General features: G+C 31.0%; 1 protein-coding gene across 6 annotated transcripts in view; it reads left to right on the top strand.

Annotated features, from left to right (window-relative positions):
* Positions 1-22323, top strand: part of LOC148180249 (sodium/potassium/calcium exchanger Nckx30C-like) — a 104087-nt gene that overhangs the window by 54965 nt on the left and 26799 nt on the right. For 5 of the 6 annotated variants that reach the window (XM_088032849.1, XM_088032840.1, XM_088032857.1 and 2 more), the window contains 2 exons: positions 4185-4396; positions 15129-15333. In XM_088032849.1, the coding sequence (XP_087888975.1) occupies positions 4185-4396; positions 15129-15333 (417 nt within the window). The remainder of the gene's footprint in view (positions 1-4184; positions 4397-15128; positions 15334-22323) is intronic. The other variant, XM_088032877.1, reaches the window with a different exon arrangement.

The following is a 22323-nucleotide window of genomic DNA, read 5'->3' on the forward strand; positions in this document are numbered from 1 at the left end:
ATTCTCCAGGTAAGAGTTGGTGCTTTACTTACCAAATATCCTGTATATTATAACGAGTCCAAATTTACCACAGAGATTTTCTGCATTATTCCGATTAACTTATGCTTAACTAATGTGTTTAAGTTGCTATTAGTCCATTTAGGGCTGAAATAAGTTATCAATTTTATAAAAAAAATAACAAAAAAGACACATTGTTAGATAATTTTGTATGTTACCATTTCAGAATTCAGTAACATTTTATTTTTATTCCCCAAATTTTTCTATTTTACTCAGATTCATCTATCTCCGACAAAAAAAATAGTATAATGTCTATAATCTGTAACAGATATTATTCTCTATCCAACGCCGCCAAATTATTAAAATCGGTTGAGCAGCGCCCACGTCCCCTAATTCCAACAGATGACGAAATTTTATATGACCTATTTAAATGTTACTCATTGTCAGACTTTATTAATTTTTCACCGTATAGATGTCTTCGCCTGTATTACCCTGTAAAATAGGTCTATCAAAATTTGATTAAAAAACTGACTAATGTTTTAAAATGTCTCTAATTTGACATTCATTTTCTAACCAGAAAATCAACCTAGACGATGTAACCGGTTGTAACGTAAGGAAAGATTGCGGTGTTAGTATATTTTTAATAAAAAACGAACTTTATAAACTACCCTCGGTGTAATTCTCGTACTGATTTGCCATTGTTATCGTTTTGAACGTGAAAAATGACAATTTAAATCCGGACGTCCATTACTGTGAGATTAAAACAATTTTTTAAAAATTGACAGATGAGCCACTAACAAGTTAGTTTATCCCTCCAAATAATATTTAATACAAATAAAAAACAAAACACAAAAAAGAGTAGGTTGATAAATGTTCTTACTTTAAATATTTTCAGTTTAGTTACAGTTTACTTAAACTTTAAACATTTTCATAATAATCACAACTGTACAAAAAATAAAACTCGCACTTTAAAAAATGTTTAACACTAGTTGTATTCCATTGTGTGCAATTTGCTAAAAATTAGTTTCGCATTGTACCCCTTATGATTAAAAAAAAATCATTTTTAATTATTCTTGAAAAACAAAAGCCATGAACAGGTTTGAACTAGACGGTTAATGTTTGTCCAAGCAAATTAACTTTTTTAAGGAAAATTACTGTTCATATTGATGAGATCTACCTTTGCCATTTTTTGTGACAATTTTGGAACATATAAACATATAATGTTTCTAGCGTCAAAAAAGGCTCTGGAATTCCTGGAAATCTCTATTTGCCGTCTTGTTTTTATATTGAATATAACTATGTGAAAAATCATTTAAACTATAACCAAAGTTTTAGATTTTCCGGCTTTAAACTACAATTACAACAATCTTTTCAAAACTAACTTTGCTTTATAATTTAGGTTAACTACAAATCGCGACGTGAGATTTATAAGGTGCTAAGTGATCTTTGTAAAAATTTAAATTGTTTGTTTTGCGATTTTTTTAACCATTTTCAATCAAGTATAAAAAAAAAGTACAGTGGAACCTCGGTCGAACCGATAAGTAAAAAGCACGTTTAATCGAAACAACTTATTTTAGCGAATTACATAGATACTATATTAGAATATATCTATCTATGTAGATGTCATGTTAACAAAGTTTTTAGAGACTAGGTTCTACTGTAAGTTAAAACTTTAACTAGCCAAAATGATATTAATACACCCTGTAATTTTTTTAAATAAATACTTAATAAGTTAAAGATATGTCACTGATATCGTGAAGACTTATCAATTCAATGCAAATGTTTAATGCAACAGTTTGTACTAATTGTAGAAAACTCCTATTTGAGTGGTTCTAATAATACAAAACTATGTATCTCTTAAAGCTGCAAATGACATTATGTTTCCTCCAACTGTCAGTAACAGATAAACGTCTAGTTTAAACTAAGTCCTACGTTTTCATTGATTTTATTTTTAAGCATAACTAAACTGTATTTTACTTGTAGAAAAGTTTTGTAGGCGTCAAATAAAAATGCGGCTTTGTGATAGGTCGTTCAGCAGAGCGAGTTACACAATGATGATTTTTTAAAATCCTGCAATTCCTGCAGTAGGTCAAACAAAAACATCTGCAAAAATTTGATTTTGTCATTTTTCTTCTTTGAAAATCGGTAAATTCTCTACAGGAAAAAGACGTATAGATCTAAAAATACAATATTGTCAAAATCAAACGAGTGTACGTTTGTTCTAAAATAGGAACATTGCTTGTTGAAAATTTCAATACCAAAAAAGTTATTGTCACAATCTTTCCTATCTCTAAATTAGCTTATTCTTAAGTATTACTTTTTATAAAATAAAAAATTAAGAACGCCCTCTATTTTAGCAATGTGACCTCCTAAAAATGATTACGAAAAAAATTAATAGATATCCTCAGAAAAACGTTACACTAGCAACCAACCAATAGGGAAATTTCTAATCGATCGAAAAAAAAAAGAGTATAAAAAATTATCGAAAATATCGGCAATACGAACACAGCCAGATGTTGGGATATGAGATGGACGAAACTATTAGTACAGTAAAAGCCATATAAGAGAAGACAAACTGGAGGACGACCACTAATGCGCTAGAAAGATGACATATAGCAACCCGCTGATTTGTCATGGACGCGAATGGGGCCGAGGATATTTTGTGACGTTGCGTTGGTGGCACCGTAATGTTTTGACTGTCTTACCAGAACTGTCACTTTGAGGTAGCAAATAGAGCCACCAAAAGTCTTTTTTATTTATACTAAAGTTCATTACTGTCAGTCCACTCATTAAAAAGTAAAGTTAGCCCCTAGCAATTTTTGTTAATACCAGTTGGCAGCAAAAGCGTTTGACCTTGTTACAACTATGACATGCGTAAGTAGAAGCTAATAGATTTGCGCATGTTAGCCAAAACTTGTTTGGTCAAATTGATTCTTAATAAATGTGAAATGGCAACTTTGCCAACGTGTTAACCTCAAATATCTCTGCATTCAATTTTCTTCCTAAGTATTGAAAGCCTGATATACACCCAAGAATTTTCTAAAATTTAGTCAAGAGGTGGACTGACAACAATGAGCTTTAATTTAATTATTAGTGTAATAATGAAATTGTGCCAGATCTAAACTACATAAATATAATACAATGAAATAATATCGATGTTTTAATTTTGAATTGAAACGTTTGTTGTTGGGTGGTACGAGAACGTTACAAATTTAAGACCACCGTATTTTTCAATCAATTCTGTAGTCTTCAATTATTTATATTCACTAAAATCTGAATAAAATAGTTCACAAGCAACCTGTACATAACCTTCCTTCCAAATATATTTCATTAACCAAATTCCTTCCAGTTACCTAAGGTTAAAGTCACGCGACTATTTAGCTCGGTGGATCGATATAATTTCCAAATCGCATTCCAAATTAAAACTTGTAACGTGATTCCGTCAGATTCCGTGGTAAACGAAAACGAGACAAATATGTAGTTTAATACGATCAAATCTGCAGAAAATTCGAACAGAAATTAGATTTTAAACCTCGACAAGATTGAAACTGTCGATCTTAACCGTTTTAGAAATTGAATCATATAAATGTTTTGCCTAAAGCGCATTATCGATTGTTCGAGCTGTCTATAAATTGTAGAAAATTGCCAAGTTAAATGCGCTACATGCATACACTTGAAACAAAATGTCGAGGGTTAATGGCGGAAGTATTAGCAAGTTGACTTTCAGCAATTTATTTTGGTAAGTGATATTTTCCGGTGGAGCATAGGACAGCAAGAACTTATTGATTTTGAGAATTTCCGGTCTTCGGGGAAAACTTTTACATAATATTCAACCTGGTTGGAACGTTATTCATGCGACATCGATTAAATCTTAAGTAAATTTAAGAAAGGTCTCATCTCCACCAGTTCAGCTTAAATCGAAACGATAATATTTTATTAAACAGAAGAGAAATTTTACCTTTTACGTTCTGCATGGTTCACACCGACTTGGTCTCTTGTCGCATCTATTCAGACATATCTAACAATCTTCATATTCTTCATTATTTCGAGTAGATTTTCAACGGAAAACTTTGTGTCTAACCTACAAGCCTGTGCATGACCAATTTCGATCGTTCTATGTTGTTTTTTACGCATTGCTGGTTGTCCAACCTCTAAACAGATTTTCCTTGCCTTGGTCCTTGTTTTAGGCAAAGTGGACGAGAAAGCCACTCAGTTACACGCCATCGCCTCCTTGAAGGTCCTTCTAGACGCGACGAAGCCTCAGAACGGCGCAGCCACCAGTTCAGCAGCTAATCATGTGACGACGGCGGCCAAACAAGAGACAATGCTGGCACCGTCTAGCATTGCCGACATGCCCAACGGCGTTGCGAACGCACTCACCGACGTTAATCTGGAAGCGGTAAGTTGAATACAGCAGCAGGTGTTGTTTCTGTATAAGAAGCGCTAAAACGATCGGCTAGAACAGTGTTTACGGACATTGCGGAGGATGAGTAGAGCGGAAATGGGAAAGGATAATTACAAGTGAGCTGATAAGGTTTATGTCAACTGACTTTTTTAGAGAGCGAGTTTAGGTAATTTAGATGTTGAAGGAATGAGAGGAAAAGAGGTAAACAAGGGAAATTGTTTTTGATTAAATGAGGTGGGTCGTCTGCGGTTAAATTTCGAAATAATGGACGCGATGACAGCTAAAAGTGTCTCAGTTACACAAAAACGGTTTGTAGTAGAGAACGAGACTTCAGCGAAAGTGATTGTAAGTCTATAAAAAGAAGAAAATATTTTTAACATCAACGTCAGACTAAACTCATCTAACAAAAAGCTACACATTTTATTTATAGAATGTACGTAAAAAATACTGATCAATAAGTATTTCTATCCAAATATTTGTTCAGCATTATACAGAGTGTCTATTCAATATGTTTACCTACGAAATTATTGCGTAAGCAAATTACAATTTACACATCATAGACAATTTCAATCAAAATATTATTTTTTTAACATGAGCGATTATAGTAGGAAATTTTACAAATGACTCAAGTGACATCGAACACCAAAAAATCAGCCCCGCAAATTCACAAAGCTCTGGTCAATCGTATTGTTAAAAACGGCATCGTTGATTTAGAAAAATTCGTTTGAAAATCCAAAATTTATGATTCTGTCCACCAACAGGACAAACCCAAAATTCTCAATTTTTATCAGACGTCACAATTTTGGAAAAAGTTTGAATATTTTTTCTCAAATCTTTAGGAATAAAAATTTGAGAATTTTTCTTTTAAATTAACATTCAAGATTTGTCACAAAATTAATGTCGAAAAATTTTTCCTGTTCGCTAACCTCCAAAATCAGCGGTTTGAGGGTTATTCTCTTTACTTGGCGCACTGATACCGCACAGAATTTTGAAATTATTTGTGAATTTTTATGTTTTACATGTTTTAAAATTTTTTTGCAAATATTTTTTCTCCAATTTGGCTGCTTGACACGACAATTTTTATTTGAAAATAAATTGTCAAATTTTTATTCATAAAAATTTAAGAAAAAATGTAATCGGGTAAGTCAAAATTTAAACATTTCTATAAATTATGTAATTTTGATAAAAAAAAATCGACAGTTATGGTTCTATATTTTCAGCAGACACTAAAAATTATAAATTTCTACTAGACTACGCAATTTTGGAACACGAATAAGTAAGAATTTTAGAATTTGTCATTTGTAAGACGAATTCAAAGTTCTGAAAGTCTAACAGTTTTAAGCTAAAACAATAAAATTTAGTGTTTTAATTTTTATTAATTCAAAACTAAAAATATAATTTTTTGACTTTAAAAAAAAATACGAAAATAAAAAGATTGTTTTCTTTTCATTTTCCTACAGCAAAATATTGTTGAATTGGTTCTTGAAATGCAAACTACTGGATTTGCCAATACGTTCAATAAATCTGCACAAATTTGAAGAAAATACAAAACAATATTTTTAATTTTTTTTAAATGTTTAAGTAACTCTAGCAGTTCTAACCTTAAAACATTAAAATTTGGGAACATTGGCAAACCAAATATTTCAAATTTTCAATTTTAATGATTAAAAGCTAAAATCGACATATTTTTATCAACTCCCGCTACATCTCAAACGTTATCAATATAATTTATAATCAAGATGCCTATGAATTTTGCTTTACATGTTATTAAACCATAGTCAAAAAGGTCAAAAAGACAGGTCAAATTTAGAAACTTTGTTTCAAGGAAAAATTGCAATAAATTCATAATTAGAAACTTATTATAGGTACTTTATTGCAACATAACAAAAAATATTCGTCTAACATCATTTAACATTTTACGATACGCCTTTACAATTGGCAGTTTGATAGCCATGCATGAATGAGTAAAACGACATACTGAGTAAATTCTTTCGGTTTTTTGATGACGAATTATCTTGATCTGTTAAATTGCAAATTTAAAACAAAAGAGAAATTTTAGAAACATTTAGTTTTGAGGAGAACGCAACATCCACAAATTTCTAATAAATTCTCAATCTTTGATAGTTTTATTGTTAACCATCTTTCGAGCCTTTGGATAATTACAAATTTAATAAGATAAAAAGAAAGATTTCTGCTCTCTGGCGGTGTTACACATTATTTTTACCATCTTAAGTATAAAATTATTCAATACAATAAAGAAATTTTAGAAATTTGGCGCTTTTATAAGTAAAATTTGAAAGTAAATTTTCAATAGAGTTACAAAATTTCACAATACGAGTAAACATTTTATAAGTCCACTTCATAATATTTGACATCTCAGTAGGCCATGCCTGTGCAAAATACCCTTAACTACACAAAACACTTTGGCAATTGACATCAATGAGTATTTTGAGGTTATTAACGAAAAAATATTACATAATAACTTAATAATAAAAAGATTTGACAATAGCTGACAATTCAGTCTATATGTCAAAATAAATATAAAATTATTACACTTTGACGATGCTTTTAATTTAAGTTATAAATGCCCAATTAGACGTCAAGTATTATGACAGTTGGTTTTGGTAGCATATGTGCACTCAAGATTTTAAAATTTTCACCGTGTAATTTAATTCTGTTCCACATGTTGCAATAGCGGTGTTATGTGCCTAGACTTTTGACGTATACAAAAGACGGTCGTACAAGATTTGTCAATATAATGTGTCAAAATTTAATTAATTTAATTTTAAACAGCATAAACAGCAGACGCATCTGAGGGAAATTTCACTCTAAAAATTTTGCTTGCGCCAACATTCAAATTAAATTTCATATTTTATTTTTTTTATAAATTATCAAGAAAATCACTACCATATCCATTCACAAAACATAAAAATCAAATTACCTTTCATTTTTGACAAATCAGAGTATACATGGTGATCTGCATAAATGGAATTCTCTATGTGGGTTTGTTTTTAATATCAAATTCATTAATTCAAATGATCAATTCGAAACGTCAATACCACTCTCGCCAACTGTCTAGTTCAAGATGTTTTATTTTTGCCAATTTCAGTAACTTTTATGTTTTGGAAATGAATATTAATTAACTAAAATAGAGCTCATTGCTATCAGTCCACTCCCGTCTAAAATTGTTAGGTGTAAATCAGGCTTTCAATTTCAATTCTTTGAATGTAGCGATCTGTGAAGTTAACACGTTGTCAAAATTATAATTTATAAAGAATTAATAATTAAAGATTTGTTCCAAAAGAGATTTAAATAAGAATTTAACAAGTTTTGGTATACATGAACCGGACGATTAGCTTCTATGTATGTACAAGATGTTTATAAATGTTTCTAGCAAGGATGACTATGAAATGTCAAAGAAATTTGCCGCTCAATACAAATGTGGGTTTACACTTTTCAACTGACATTTGCAGTTAACCTCAATCGTAGAGCAAAGTGAATTTGAAATAAAAACTGTTCTAAACAGTTGAAACCTGAAAATCAAAGACTTGGACACAAAATTCTAACTGAAATGTCATTGACGTTAGTGACATTTTAAGTGTAAATAAACATAGTTATATTCAATAGAAAACAAAGCGGCAAAATAGTGCATGGCAGGAATTCCAGAGCCACACTTGATGCTAGAAACATTTATAAACATCTTGTATGTTACATTTATGTCATGGTCAAACGTTTTTGCTGCCGACTATTACCGATAAAAATTGCTAGGAGCTGCTGCTACTTTTTATTTTAATGAGTGTACCGATAATAACAAGCTTTAGTATAGATACTGAATCGATTACTTAATATTTCTATAAAATTTGACAGTGGCTTGTGCTGCCATCTGCTAGAAACTATTAGCAATTATCATCTACTATCGCCCCTTCAAATCCTGTTTTTTAAGTTTATCATTGTAGATCGGAAACTAGAGAAAAAGTAAACTGTAGAACTGGTTTGTTATATATTTCTTAAATTTTTGAGATTAACTTTAAGCTCTAGTTAAATTCCATAGACCCAACAATTTGAGACATGACTAGCATCGCTTTTAATTGATTGAATTAATTTTAATCGCATGCATGCTATTTTACCAACATCTTGTGTAATAAGTAACGTAGATCTCAGCTGACAGAAACCGATAAAGGCCCTAAACATTACTTTTGCAAAATGTAATCAAATTTCTAAGAAAGTGTCTACTTCGCTCATACAACCGTCAAGATTTATAGGTCTGTGCGCTTTGAATAAGATTTTATCATGTTGTTATATTAGATATAGATCTTGCAAACAGTTCCCACTTTAACTAATGGTGCATATTATTATTTCATTCATATGCCATGATCCATTCATTTGCAAAAAAAAATCGCTTTATTCAAACAGAAGCAAAAAAGACGTAAATATTCAAACCGTTTTTTGATGTATGTAAATTCCCGAGTCTTATCCCGGCGCCTCCACCAAAATCGCTTTGTAAGCGCCCACAATAGACGTGTCTTTCGAAACTTGTTTGTAAATTAATTACAGCCAATAACATTCCAACCTTGATTCCCTCGTTCTCTCCATCAACACTATTAATTCACCGCTCCTAAGTGACGACATCCATCATCACAAAACTTATTAATGTCGTCTCAAAAAAGCGGTTTTAAGTAAAATCTTTACTTGCTTTCCAAACAAAAAGATTAATTAAATTGATTTGTTAATGTCCAAAGTCTAAAGAAAATGCAAAACGTTGTTGTTCTTTAATTTTTATTAATGCTACCTCAAGTCATTCTTGGCGTAATTAGTTCGCTCGAAAAAACCGGAAAACTGTGTTTACCAAGAAAATGAACATTTAAACGGAACCATTAATCATTCGAAACGTTATCGTCGCATAACTTTACCCAAAATTTAAGCAGGAGCTGAGATAAACAGAGGAAAATGTGGGTCTATAGATGCCACCGATACGGAATTAGCATACAAATGTAAACGTTTTTAAAACAAACAAGATTGCCGTTTTATCTCTGTAAAACAGAATAGTGAAGTTTTCAGTTCGATTCGAAATAAATTCGATAACAAAAGTGCGGATCTAAGATGGCGGAATATGCAAGCAACATGGAAGAAAGTTTGACAAAACTCTGCTCTGTGAAGAAAACCAAAAGTCAAAAAAATGAAAAAATTAGCAGTTACTGAAAAATTTATTTTGTTTCAAATAAATAAAAATTTAGGCGAAAAAGATTAGACAATTAAAAACTAGGTTTTTTTGATTTATTGTTTTTTAACGTAAACAAAAGGCGACCAAAAAAAAGTCCACAAAAAGGCGAGGTCTACGGAATCCCGAGGTCCACCGACTTCCAAGGGCCACCTAGTAACTTTACTTAAAATTTAAGCAAGAGCTCAAAGAAACATATCAAATGCGGAAAATACAAACAAACATGAAAAAAGTTGATTGACTTGACGAAACTGAACTCTGAAGGGAGCCAAAGACGCCGTCGAAGCGCCGCTCCCCAAAAAATCTGAAAAAAAAATTCAGTGTACCAAAGAATTTTATTTTGCTTAAATAAAAATTTAGACTTTTAGTCACTTTAGACACTTTAGTCAGTGGACCTTGGAATTCGGTGGACCTCGCGTTTTTTGTAGATCTAACTATTTGCGTGGCCTTTAAATTTTAATTTCATTGTCGACATAAAAAAAGAAATTTACGAAAAAAACAAAATCAGGTTTACTAAAAAATTTAAGCATGAGCTTTATAAACATGAAAATAAATTGATAAACAAGAAAATGTAAATTCTGTAAAACACAAAAGTGAAGTTTTGTTGATGTAAAACCGATTCGATTGGTCCGTCTCTACCACCGCTCAACCAATAGGGGTCGTGCCGAAAATGGCGTCTCGGCACACATGGGAAATTAATTACAAAATTAACAATCGTCGGTATTTTACTGTTAAAGTTGGTAGCGACGTCAATTGTTACTAAACCTCATCCTCCGGAATGTCACTTCGCACTTACAAACAACTAAAACATAGTTGTAAGCGAAATTACTGCGTGCTGTTCTATTTTGATAAATAGCAATTTCCATGGAAATCCGATCCAATTGTGAGTTGATTGTCTTTGGTGTTACACCTGTGTTAATATCTGTTGCCCATGAGTGATGGGTAATCATTTTCCGACCATATTGCAATGATTTTTGCAAAGTTGGAAATGATTTTACCCTCACTCGCGTCACATTCTTGCACGGCAGGTGTTGTTTTTTCTCATTGAAATCAGCCAAGTGTTAAAAATTGAGTGATGACTTTTTCAAAATCGCAGTACCATTCTAAAGCCTATAATTCAAAGGATTACTGTCAATAACAGACTGGATCGATTCCGAACAGACGTTTTTCACATAAAAGATTCTCTTGCAGAAAACTAACGACAGTCGAGTATAATTTTTCAGTTAATTGAAATAAAGCAGAACGTTATTCCATTTGATGTGGACTGAATTTCTTTAATCTTCTTATTACTGGATGGTTTCATCAGTGGTCAAAAGTTTTGATTCAAAGTAGCTTGTGGGAGTTGCTGAATGAAAATGTATTCTTTTGTTGGGAGTTTAGAAGGAAGTGGCACTGGCGAAACCTTCATGCTTAAATTAGCCATGAATGAAATGTTTCTGGAAAGTCTTGTGGTTGCGAGGAAAGTTTGTCAATGCTCTATTTGCAAGACTGTTAATTAAAAAAAGAAAACTAATCAACCAGTGAAATGGTATAAGCAACAAACAATACCTCGAAATCTGAAAAAATAAATAATTGCGCGAAACATTGAGGTCAATTTAGTTAATCGACAAGAAAACTGCTTAAGCATTGTTAACGATATAATGACAAAGTAATTTATCATTTGGACCTGAAATTACTAAAAAGATCAATAATTGTAATCAAGAGACATTGTCATTATTGATTAGTTTGGATAATATTAATAGGAGTATCATGTTATAACTTATAAACCATAAATTGTTTCTAGAGGCAATCTTAGAAAACAATTTTGTATTAAAATTTTCCAAAAATCGTAAGAAATTTAAATTTTAAAACAAAATGCTCAAGGGTCAAAGTGTCATTTTGTAAATCTCTCTATAAATTGTTATAAACTGTAAACAAAAATTGTTGTTTAATAAAAAAACGTTCTGCAGTGAAGCTTCATTACTGTACTAGTTAAATAATTGCTATCTTACAACACGGCCGTAGATAATAAAGATAATATTTACCAAATAAGTAACGATATTAGGTCTTTACAGTACTAGTTTTCGTGAATATGCGTCGACACAATTAGTTGCACTGGAATTATTGTAATAATAACAATTTAGAATAAAGTAACTTTTTTAACGAGTTTTGTATATAATTTTATCTAAGACCGTTCACGGCTAAGAAATCGTTGTTGCAATGTTGGTTCATTACTGAACAATTTTTTTTCATTGCACAAAAAGTGTAAATTAGAATTCATTACACAACCAAAAGAAGTGAAGTAATTGCTGTTTTACAACATGGTTTTTATCTACGTGTTGTTTCATGACATTTTCGGAAAAAACATCCATCATTTTGGCAAGTTTGCTTAATTTCTTTGAAATACAAACTGTAAAGTTTTGACTTTTTTGTACGCTACATATTCAGTTCAGCCCAACATTTCTGGTTTATTTTGTAAATAAAACGAGTGCAATTTATATTTCAATTAATTAGTAGCAAAAACAACTAATTTTAGTAACAAAAATATCGACTTGGCTTTATTTAACCGAAAGGCACTTTTACATTAAATAATTAATTATTGTTTTATTTTTGTTATTTTTTTTATTCGGTAAATTTGATTCGTATTTTATATTATCAACTGGAACCATAATTTATATTATTCCATTATTCTCTATTTTTTACTGATGATTATTGTTAATGGTAATAATAATTGAAGGTATATTAGATACAATGAAATATTAGTTAATTGTTAATATACAGGATGTATCAGAAAAAAATATTAAATATTTTTACCAGTTCACCATATTTCTTATTTTGGCAAATGTTTGTCATTCAGTTTTAGCATGTAGAAAAACAAAATGTTTTAAAATTTGTTGTTTATTCCACTTTTCACTCGATAAGCTAAAGTAAAAAGGTTTCACTTGCTCCAACTAGTAACTATGTAATTTAGAAGCAATTATTTTTTATTTTTTCAAAAATAGTCGTCTTAAAAAAATAAATAATCAAAGTTTGTACGGTTGCATGAATTTGACAAGCCTAATACAGAACTGAGATGAAGTGATTTCAGCAAATTTTAAAATTTTGGTTTTCTTAAAAAGTTGTTTATTCAATTTCTATCTTTCAATGGATATATTAGTATTTTTATATTACATTGTTTAAACACCAAGAAGAAAATATTGTTGAAATATTATAAACTCCGCAAATTCCAAACTTGTAGTCAAATTTAGAAATAGTAATTTGGATCTTAAGGCCGGAAAATACTCTTTTGGAAGTCTGAATGAAATTGCGAAAAGTCGTAGCAACACGAGATTTTCCAAAAGCATTTTCGGACGTGTGATTCGCACTATTTTTTTTATATGTTATAATAATAGGAGTACTTAATTTAGAAAATTATTTTTGAAATATTTAAGAATGTTTATTCCTTAAAAAAATAAAATTTCTAAACTCTGTTTGTCAGAAGTGTCCCAAAGAAGGTAAAGACTGCAACTTTAACAATCTCAACAATATCGGCCGACGATTAATCAAATTACATAGATGTAAATTTGCAAAAAATTTGGTTACATAAAAAATAAACATTTCGAAATTTGTTCCATTTTAGGAATTTTGGTAAGCTAGTAGAAGCAAGTACATTTTGTAAATTCCTAAAATATAGACCTATAAATAATAAGCTGACATACGAAAATATTTTCAAAAATTTAGAAAAAATGGTTTTCTTTCAAATTAAATGTTCTCAAATTTGTTTGGTCTGGTTAATTTTTAACTTGATAGAAGTACTAAAATCAACAAGTAGTAAGCTTAACAAATTCCAAATTTATAATCGAATTAGTAATTTAGAAAATTGTTATTAATTATAACAATACTAATTTTTAAAACATGAAAATTTGTAAGCTTTATTGCATTCTTTTGATAATCCTGCATTTTTGGAGAAGTGATTAAAAAGTCGATAGCAGTAAGGTTAGCAAATTTCAAGATTATCGTCTAAAATAAACAAGTTATAAATATTTTTAAGCACGAAAGAATTTTGAGTTCTTTAAAAAATAAAAATTTGTAAAACCTGGACCGGTTTTCTCAAATTACTTTGCAATTTAATAAACTTTTTGATAAATTATTTCATAAATTTTAATATTATCGATCGGTAAATACCTAAGTTACAGATATTTTTAAAATCTTGAAAACTATTGGTTTTCTTAAGAAAGAAAGTGTCCTAAAATTAGTGATGTTTCTTCAATTTTTAACTTGACAAGACAAAAAAAAGATTACGGCGGTAAATCTCATAAACTAGAAGCCTATAAGTAGTCGAAGAACTAACTAAGAACATTATGTTTAAAATATTACTTTTAGAATATTAAAATTATAAAAATAGGAGTACACGTACAAGCTATTTATAAGTGTTTCTAGCATTAAGGGGGGGTTTGGAATTGTCACTTTACGTCTACGACTTTTCAGTTACGGTTTTGTGTCAAAATTTTAAATTTTCAGGCTTCAAACCACAACTTGAACAGTTTGTTTTCAAAACTAACTTTGTTCAATGATTGAGATTAACTACAAATGTCAGTTGAAAAATCTAAACCCATATTAGTAACGAGGGGCAAATTTATTTGACATTTCATAGCCACCCTTGATGCTAGAAGCATTTATAAACATCTTGTATAATAATTTGATAAAAAAACGATAGGATATTACCTATCAAACTATTCCATAAACTATTAAATTTTCATGAACAGTAATTCTTTGAATGGGGTTTCGAATTAGGTACAGTACAAAAAAATTACACCAAAGAAAAAATCTCTTCTCTAATTTCCCCGCCTGTATGTTCAATATACTCTTGGCCGTTAACTTTTGCTCGACCAATTGTTTAGACTGTCTTTAAACCCCCCAAAGCGTCTAAAAGATCTTGTAAATTGCCAGTGTAAAATCTGTATCTAACATGTATTTATTGTACTGAGTCCACACCAAACACGGGCTTAATCCTGTCTAATCTTCAAAATTGAAGGTAATAATCGATGTAGTCCTAGTAAATCAACCATCGCAAATGTGCTTAAAAGTGCTTGACGCTTAGACCATTTCAACATCAAAATCGTACCCATGTCATTATCGGTATGTAATACCTACTTCTAACCCAGCAACAATTTCGTAGATGAAGCACACAATTGCCGCACTTAGCTTCTTAATGGTGTTTTATCTACATGATGGGTCTTGGCCCATCTTGCCATCATCCCAGTCCGAGACCCTTTAGATCATCATTCGTAGCTCTGAAAACCCGACTTGAAGTAGTTGATGGGCTTTTGTAGCAGTAAATGGTTTGGCGCTCTGGCACACGAATAATTCATTGCAAGCGAGAATTCATGTGTTGAAGTAATTGTTTGGAGCGGGATTAAGCTTTCCACACTTTAACACACCCACACATGGATATCGGTGTAACTGTTTGTGTCATTCACTCCTTCGTTTTTTCTTCTATGTCTGATCAAACAAGATTGTGATAATAAATTGTGAATTTTCTGATTCTAGCGACGCATGTCGTCTGTACGTGCGCGTAAATCACTCACCTCACAAGCAGTGGTGTGTCTGCAGGTTGGAGAGACCGAGGAGGAGCCCCCCGAAGCCATGGACATGGGCTGGCCTTCGGGTGCGCGCAAGAGGATCACGTATATTCTCTTAGCACCCATTGTCTTCCCTCTGTGGCTAACTTTGCCCGATACGCGCTCGCCTAGAGGTATCCCATCTGCTTTTCTATTCATATTCATATTTGTAAAGTATGCAAAGAACTTTTAAGCTGGAAACATGTCTGTTTTTACAAATACAAAACTCCATTGTAAAAAACTAGTAAAAGAAACGCCGACCGCAGAAAATGAACGCTTTTAATCCACTGGCCTACATACAACAAAAACTCGAACGGAGGAAAAACAGAAAAACATGCGATACTATTTTTCGGTTTTCAGGAGACCAAGTGGTTATTATCGACATAAAACCGATATTAAACGTATAACAGACGGGGATAAGGTTTATGGTCAATAAATTATGCGAGTCAGGTATACGTAATGTTATTCAATAGTTTTCGTATTCTTCAAAAAGAAATAGTTTTCAATTTTTCTTAAAATTTTAAGCAATTATTGAAACAACGTCTTAAAAGAATCTCCACATATTCTACAAATTTTATTTGAATTCTTCCTAAATTCCTTAAATTTTTCGTACTATTTCTTAGTATTTTCCTTAACTTCTCTTAGTTCTCATTGGATAATCTGTATTGCCCATGTTTAAATTCTCTCGATTTTCTGTTAATTTTTAGCTTTTCACTCAAATTTGTTTATCAATCTTCTAGAATTATTATATTCTCTTTAGATTTTCCTCAAATCTCATTACATTTTTAAGATTTTATTTAATTTTTAGATAGTTTTTAGAGCTTCAAATGTTTCTTCGTTTGCTTTAAAATCTCTTTAATTCCACTAGATCTTTAGATTGTCCTCACATTTTCTTTGAGATTTTTCCTTAGATGGCATTTAAATTGTACATAAAGTCCTTGAGTTTTTCCAAGAGTTTTTCTTATATCCTTTTAATTTCATTTAGATTTGTCCTTAGCTTCTCTTTCATTACAATCTTTAGAATCTTTCTAGAATCTACTTAGAATGTTCTCTATAATTATTCCTCCATTCACCGATTTGTTTAAACTTCATTAAGTTCATTAGACTTTTTAAATTAAATTTTAGATTTTCTTATTATCTTGATTAGATTAATTTCTGCAAATTTTTAGGTTCTCCCAAAAAGTTTCTTTAATTCTCATCAGATTTGAGTTTTTACGCTCTCTTTAAAAATTTTCAGATTGACGCATTTTTTCGGTATTGTTTAAATTATTCTTCAGATTTTTCATTTTCTGTAGATTGTGCGTTTTGTTATGGATCATCTTTATTTTATCCCGATTTTCTTTAGATTTTACTTATAAACAATTTGAATTTACATTAATCTGCAATCGTTTGATTTGAATGGGGTGCTACCAACCTATTTCCTGATGAAATTCCCCTAAATGAGGGAATGACGTTTCAAATTCAAACCAAAAGTCAAAATAAATAACTATTAATACTTGTCGGCGCACAAAATTTCGTGTTTGACACGGCTAGAAAATGTTTTGGAAATGCTCGGATTTCAATACTTTCCTTGCATTTCCAAAAGAGCATTTTCTAGCCTAGTGAAACAAATAACTATTTACGTATACTTGATTTCCCTTGAAACTCTCCGTAGATTCGCTATATTCTGTTGAGATTTGTTTTAAATTCTCTCTAAATTTCTTTAGGATGCTACTTCTAAAATTCTTTCTAGCTTCTCTAGACCTGCCTTATTTACAACTTCTCTTCAGATTAGATGTTTTTTTAAAACGATTTTTTATTTATTTTTAGGTTCTTTAGAATTAAGTTCTCATTCAATTTTTCTTACCTTATTAGATATATTTTATAGTTTCTCTGAATTATTTTTGATTTTCACTAAGTTTGCAAAAGCTCCTCTTCGGATTGTCTTCAAATTCTCTTGATTCTGATTAGATCATCGAGATTTTGCCTACATTGTTTAAGATTCACCAAATTTTCATTAGATTTTTAAAATTTTGAGTAATTCAATTATAGATTTTTTTGAGAATACCTTTAGAATTTTTCTTAGATTATTATTTTTCACTAGATCCCCTGACTTTCTAGATTTTTTACCAGATTCAATTTAAATACAAGAATTTGTTGACTTCTTTTTAGATCATCTTGATCTATCTTTAATTTTTTTTCTAATTCGGTGCTTTAAAATAGTATATTAAAACACCGAGTTTCATAAGGCAAATTTTAAGGCACGAATCTAAGTTTTATAATAGATGAGTGCCTTAATGATCTTATGAAGAAGATTTTTATACTATTTTTCCTAATTTATTTTTATAACAGAGCTATTTTATAATATCCCATTTCGATACGGAATGCTATAATAGCTTTGTTTCCATAGCAACATGGGAATCTTTAAAATACAAATTAGGAAATAGTATATTAAAGAACGTGTTTTATGATGGCCAATTTTATGCACAAGTTCCCGGTGTACAAAACGAGCCGTAGGCGAGCCAATGCCATTATAAAACAAGTCCTTATTTATACTATTTTTTCAAATTTGCACCCTTTTTTTAATGAAAAATTTAAATTTTCCAACTCAAAGAGTTTTCGTGTTACACGATTGGTAATGGTTGTGTAACCACGACTTGCCACTTGATTTTCAAATTCAATTTAAAATTTGTCATTTATTGAGTTTCTGAATTTTAACCTAACCTCACAACTTGTATTTACATCTATTATACAGGGGTGTCCGGAAACTGGCGCACCACCTAAAAGGGGGTAATTGGGTGGTCCCCCAGAGTACCAAAAAAATGTTAAAAAAAAATCCAGACTCTCTGTTTTCGCAGGAGGACCAAAAGAAGATTAGGAAAATGGCAACATTGCAGAACTGTACCCCCCATAAATTAAATTTCCAGTATTCAAAGCCATAGTAACGTTGCTGTTGTATTATTGGCGTTAGTCAGATCGGCTCATGAACGATTAATGTAACTATGGTTTCACGTGAACGATGCCACACTGATCGAGATTGTTGATTCAAAAATCTTGATAACAGTTTTCAGGCATTTCTTACAAGATTTTTCCGATTTTCTTTGCACCATGCCTTTGCGCAAAATGTCCTTTAGGAAACAAATTTATTTGAACGTAAAATTATTGCGCAGAAATCGTTAATTTTTGCATCAAACTTTGCCTCTTTAATCCATCATATCTCGAAAAATTGAAGACATGGATTTTTTTTAACATTTTTCCGGTGATCTATGACGTTGTCTGATGACACAGTTTCCCGGTGGTGCGCGACTTTCCGGACATCCTGTATTTAGGTACAGATATTGTTGGCCGCAAAGGACAATTCAAGTATATTGATACATTTTCTAGTCACGCAGCAATTTATTAAACACGAATCGTAAAATTCGTAATGGTGAAATTGACCAAGAACTTGACAGGAAACGGGTGACAGCCAGACTAATTAGTTCTGCCAATTCTTAAAAAACAAAATTGAGTATTTTAATGGACCTATTAAAGCGGCAAATTCGAAAAATTACATTAAAACATTATTTTTTGGCCTCATGAATTGTAAACGTCAAATTAACATTCAATTGACAGCTTCGGAAACACTAGATTTACAAGCGCCCTGGACGTTTACACACGCCGTGCTGTAAAAATTGCCCAAATCGTCTGCTCTTGTCAATTAAGACAATATTTCTATTTTTAAAGTCAAATTAAAACGTTTTTTATACAGCGCCATCTTGTATACTTTTTGTGCACCAACTACAAAATTGACATAATTGACAGATGATGAAATTTACAAATGTCAGATGTGACAGTTCTCATAAATTTTGAAAAATCCAATTATTTAAATTAAAATTTTTCGGCCAAAAAGTTTAATACAACTCTTGTGCGTTAACCATTTTACAGCGCTCAATCATTAAAGCACTCCGGCTACGCCGTCGTGCTTCAAACTGATTTCGCGCTGTAAAATGTAAGTTACCACACGCGACTGTAAATAACTATTTCAATGGTTTCCGCTGCTTTAAGAAACTTTTTACATCACGATTTTTGAGTTGGTACTGCTGTCAATCGATTGTTAAAACAATGAGGTTCAGCCAATAATTAACATTATTTGATGACAGTTGACACTTAAATGACGTTTCACCAACTTAACTGTTCTAGAAAAATGTCCCCAAAAAAAACTTCAAATTGTTTTTCTAAAAATACGTTAAAATAATGTCTCAACAGAAACACAGTATAAAATACGCGTTTCATAAGCGTCTGTCGCATTTGTCACTACGACATCTTTGCGTATTAAATAACCGGCAGGGCTACCAATACATTTCAAATTCCATATCTCCCCCAGATGTCGTGCTTTTTTATCACTCGTTTATTTGTAAAGGTTTTAAAATCTTAATTAACTGGTGTTTATTTCCCTGGTTAGAAGTACAAAAATAAATTTCATTGTGTCAGATTACCGTTGCATGTGTGGTATCAGTTCAAAACCTAATTGTAATTTATAATGTAAAATTTAAGGTTATTGTTCGAACGGAGTAAAGGAACCAGGAAGTAACAATCTGATTGGCGAGTACTGTTAATTTAGAGCACAATAAATCAAAATATAATTTCACAAAGCGTCGTAAACTCTACTAAAATGACTTTTTTTTTGAGTGGGTACTTAAAGATTTATTTCGCAATGACGCGAAATTGTTTGCTTAAATTTACCTTGAGTAAATTAATTTAAGAAAATTTGTTGCTTCGTTGCAACGTGATTGCCGCTTAAAACGAATCAATTACCACATTGCGTGGTGATAATGGTTTTAATCAAACGATTTCATTTATTTATCACGAGAGGGAACAACTAAAATGAGATTTAAAAGCTCACAAAGATAAATTTGTAGTTTTAACATCACATGCTACTCATTACTCAGATTCAGTAAACAGATTTTAATTTACTTGAGTGCCTCAGGTAAAGTAACGAAATATTGTATGCTCTGAATAGATGCTGTTTACTCTGTAAAAATAGTGTAGTAAATCTTGTGGTGCTTGAAAGTGAAAGTTTGCTCTACAAATTCACCCTACGTGAAATTATTCGCTTGGATAACAGTACAGTGTGTCTTAGATTGAATTTTAATGGTCGTCTGCAGAAGCGTAACTTGAGTGGATAATCTTAAGTCTTAAGTGGCGGAGCTGACGGCCTAACTTTGCTAATAAATCCAACCCAAGCCAACAATAATCGGCGTTTAATAGGTGAGCAAACAAAACAAGATGGATTTAAATAAAATGAAATGGATGAGGGAATGATGGAAGTGGAAGGAAATGTGAAGTCATGGATGTGGAGGGAAGATAGTTCTCGACGAAGATCTTCCAGGTTCTGTATAATTACATTAATGTTTATTAGTTTTATACGAATCGCAAAATATTATGACGTAAAAGTAATTGAAAAAACAGTTTTGATAGAGTCCAAATGAGTCTAAAGAAACTGGTGAATGAAGGCAGAATTTGGAGAAGACGTACAAAGAATTTCCCAAGAATTCAGAAAATTTAAAGAAACAAGAAATAATTTACGTTAATTATGAAGGAATATGAAAATTTTTAAAAATCTAAGGAAACATTTAGAGGAAATCAAAAGAATCTAAAAAGAATTCCAAGAATTTTAGTACGTAGGTACAGTTTAAATAGCATCTGTAAAAAGTCTTAAATAAAATGTTAAGCATTTAGGGATAGCGAATCTGAAGAGAATTATAAAGATAGGAATTATTAGCAAAAATCTAAAAGCTGAAAGATAACAGCTCTACAAAATTATTTTTGTATTTGTTCTAAAATTTATTTTATGATTTTTCTATTCATTATGCTCAGACATAAAAAAATGCCCATGTTCTTTAAAAGTTTTCTTTTGCAGTAGTTATGATAATAATAACTTTTTCAAGCCATTTTTTTTGTCTAACTATCGATAAATCTATCGAAATTTCATACCCTCTTACCAAAGGCAAAATTGGTATTGACCTGTGTAATCTAAAGAGAATCTAAAGAATGTTAGACAATGTAGACCAAATCTGGATTATCTAATAAGAATCGAGAAAATTTGAGAATAATCTAAAGAGACGCTTTTGTAAATTTAGAGAAACTTGAAAAACCCCACATTCAAAATCTAAATAACATAACAGAAAAAGAAAAATTTACAAAAGCTAATTTTTGTTGATCTTAAAGGAATTTACAGAGAATCTCGGAAATACACGCAGCATCTAGAGAAACTAGAAAGACTAGAAGGAATCTGGAAAAAACATGAAAATCATAGACAATTCAATTCCAAGAGAAAATGTTAATAAATCCATAGAGAATCAACAAAATATAGATAGCATCTTAAGAAAATTAAAAGGATTTAAGCATTTTGCAGAAATTTAGAGAAAATTTAAAGATAAAAGTCAGGAGAATGGCCGCCAAAGAGAATGTAGAAGGAATAATTGAAAGCCTAAGAATCTAGGAAATCTATGAAGCATCTAAGGAAAATTAAAGAAAATGTAACGTTAATCTAAAAAACACTGTAAATACAATCTAAATAGAAAAATCTTAAAAATCCAATAAAACTTTAGACAGAATCTACAAAACCAAAAATGTCGAAAGTATTTTGAGAATCTGAAAAAAATCTAGCAATGAGAATCTAGACAATTTAAGGAAAATCCAAATCCTACAGAAATTTTAAACAGTTTAGAGAGAATATGAAGAAAATTTGGACAAAACCAAGAAGGAATTTAGAGAACACGATCTAAAGAAAATGTAAGAAGAACAAACGAGATCGTCTAGGGAACAATAAAAGAATTTGGCGAATGTAAAAAAAGTCGAAAAGAAATCTGGGAAACCTAAGGACACTCTATAAATCTAAAAAGTCTGAACAGAATCTGAAGAGAAAAATTTAGAGAGTCTAATGCATAATAGGGAAAATCTAGAAAACTTAAAGGACCGAGAAACTCAAAGAAAAAGAAAAATGTAAAAACATTGTAGAAAATCTAATCTGGATGAGAACATATAAAGATTTAATCAAAGATAATAAATATAAAGAGAATCGAAATGGAAATGGAATGATTACTTACGAGTACATGTAATGGACCTGATGAATCAAAATAAAATCGAATCAAATGTAAGAACTC

The sequence above is a fragment of the Gnatocerus cornutus genome, chromosome 1, assembly GCF_029298725.1.
Source record: "Gnatocerus cornutus isolate USDA-ARS CGAHR chromosome 1, icGnaCorn1.1, whole genome shotgun sequence".
NCBI classification, from domain to species: Eukaryota; Metazoa; Arthropoda; class Insecta; order Coleoptera; family Tenebrionidae; genus Gnatocerus; species Gnatocerus cornutus.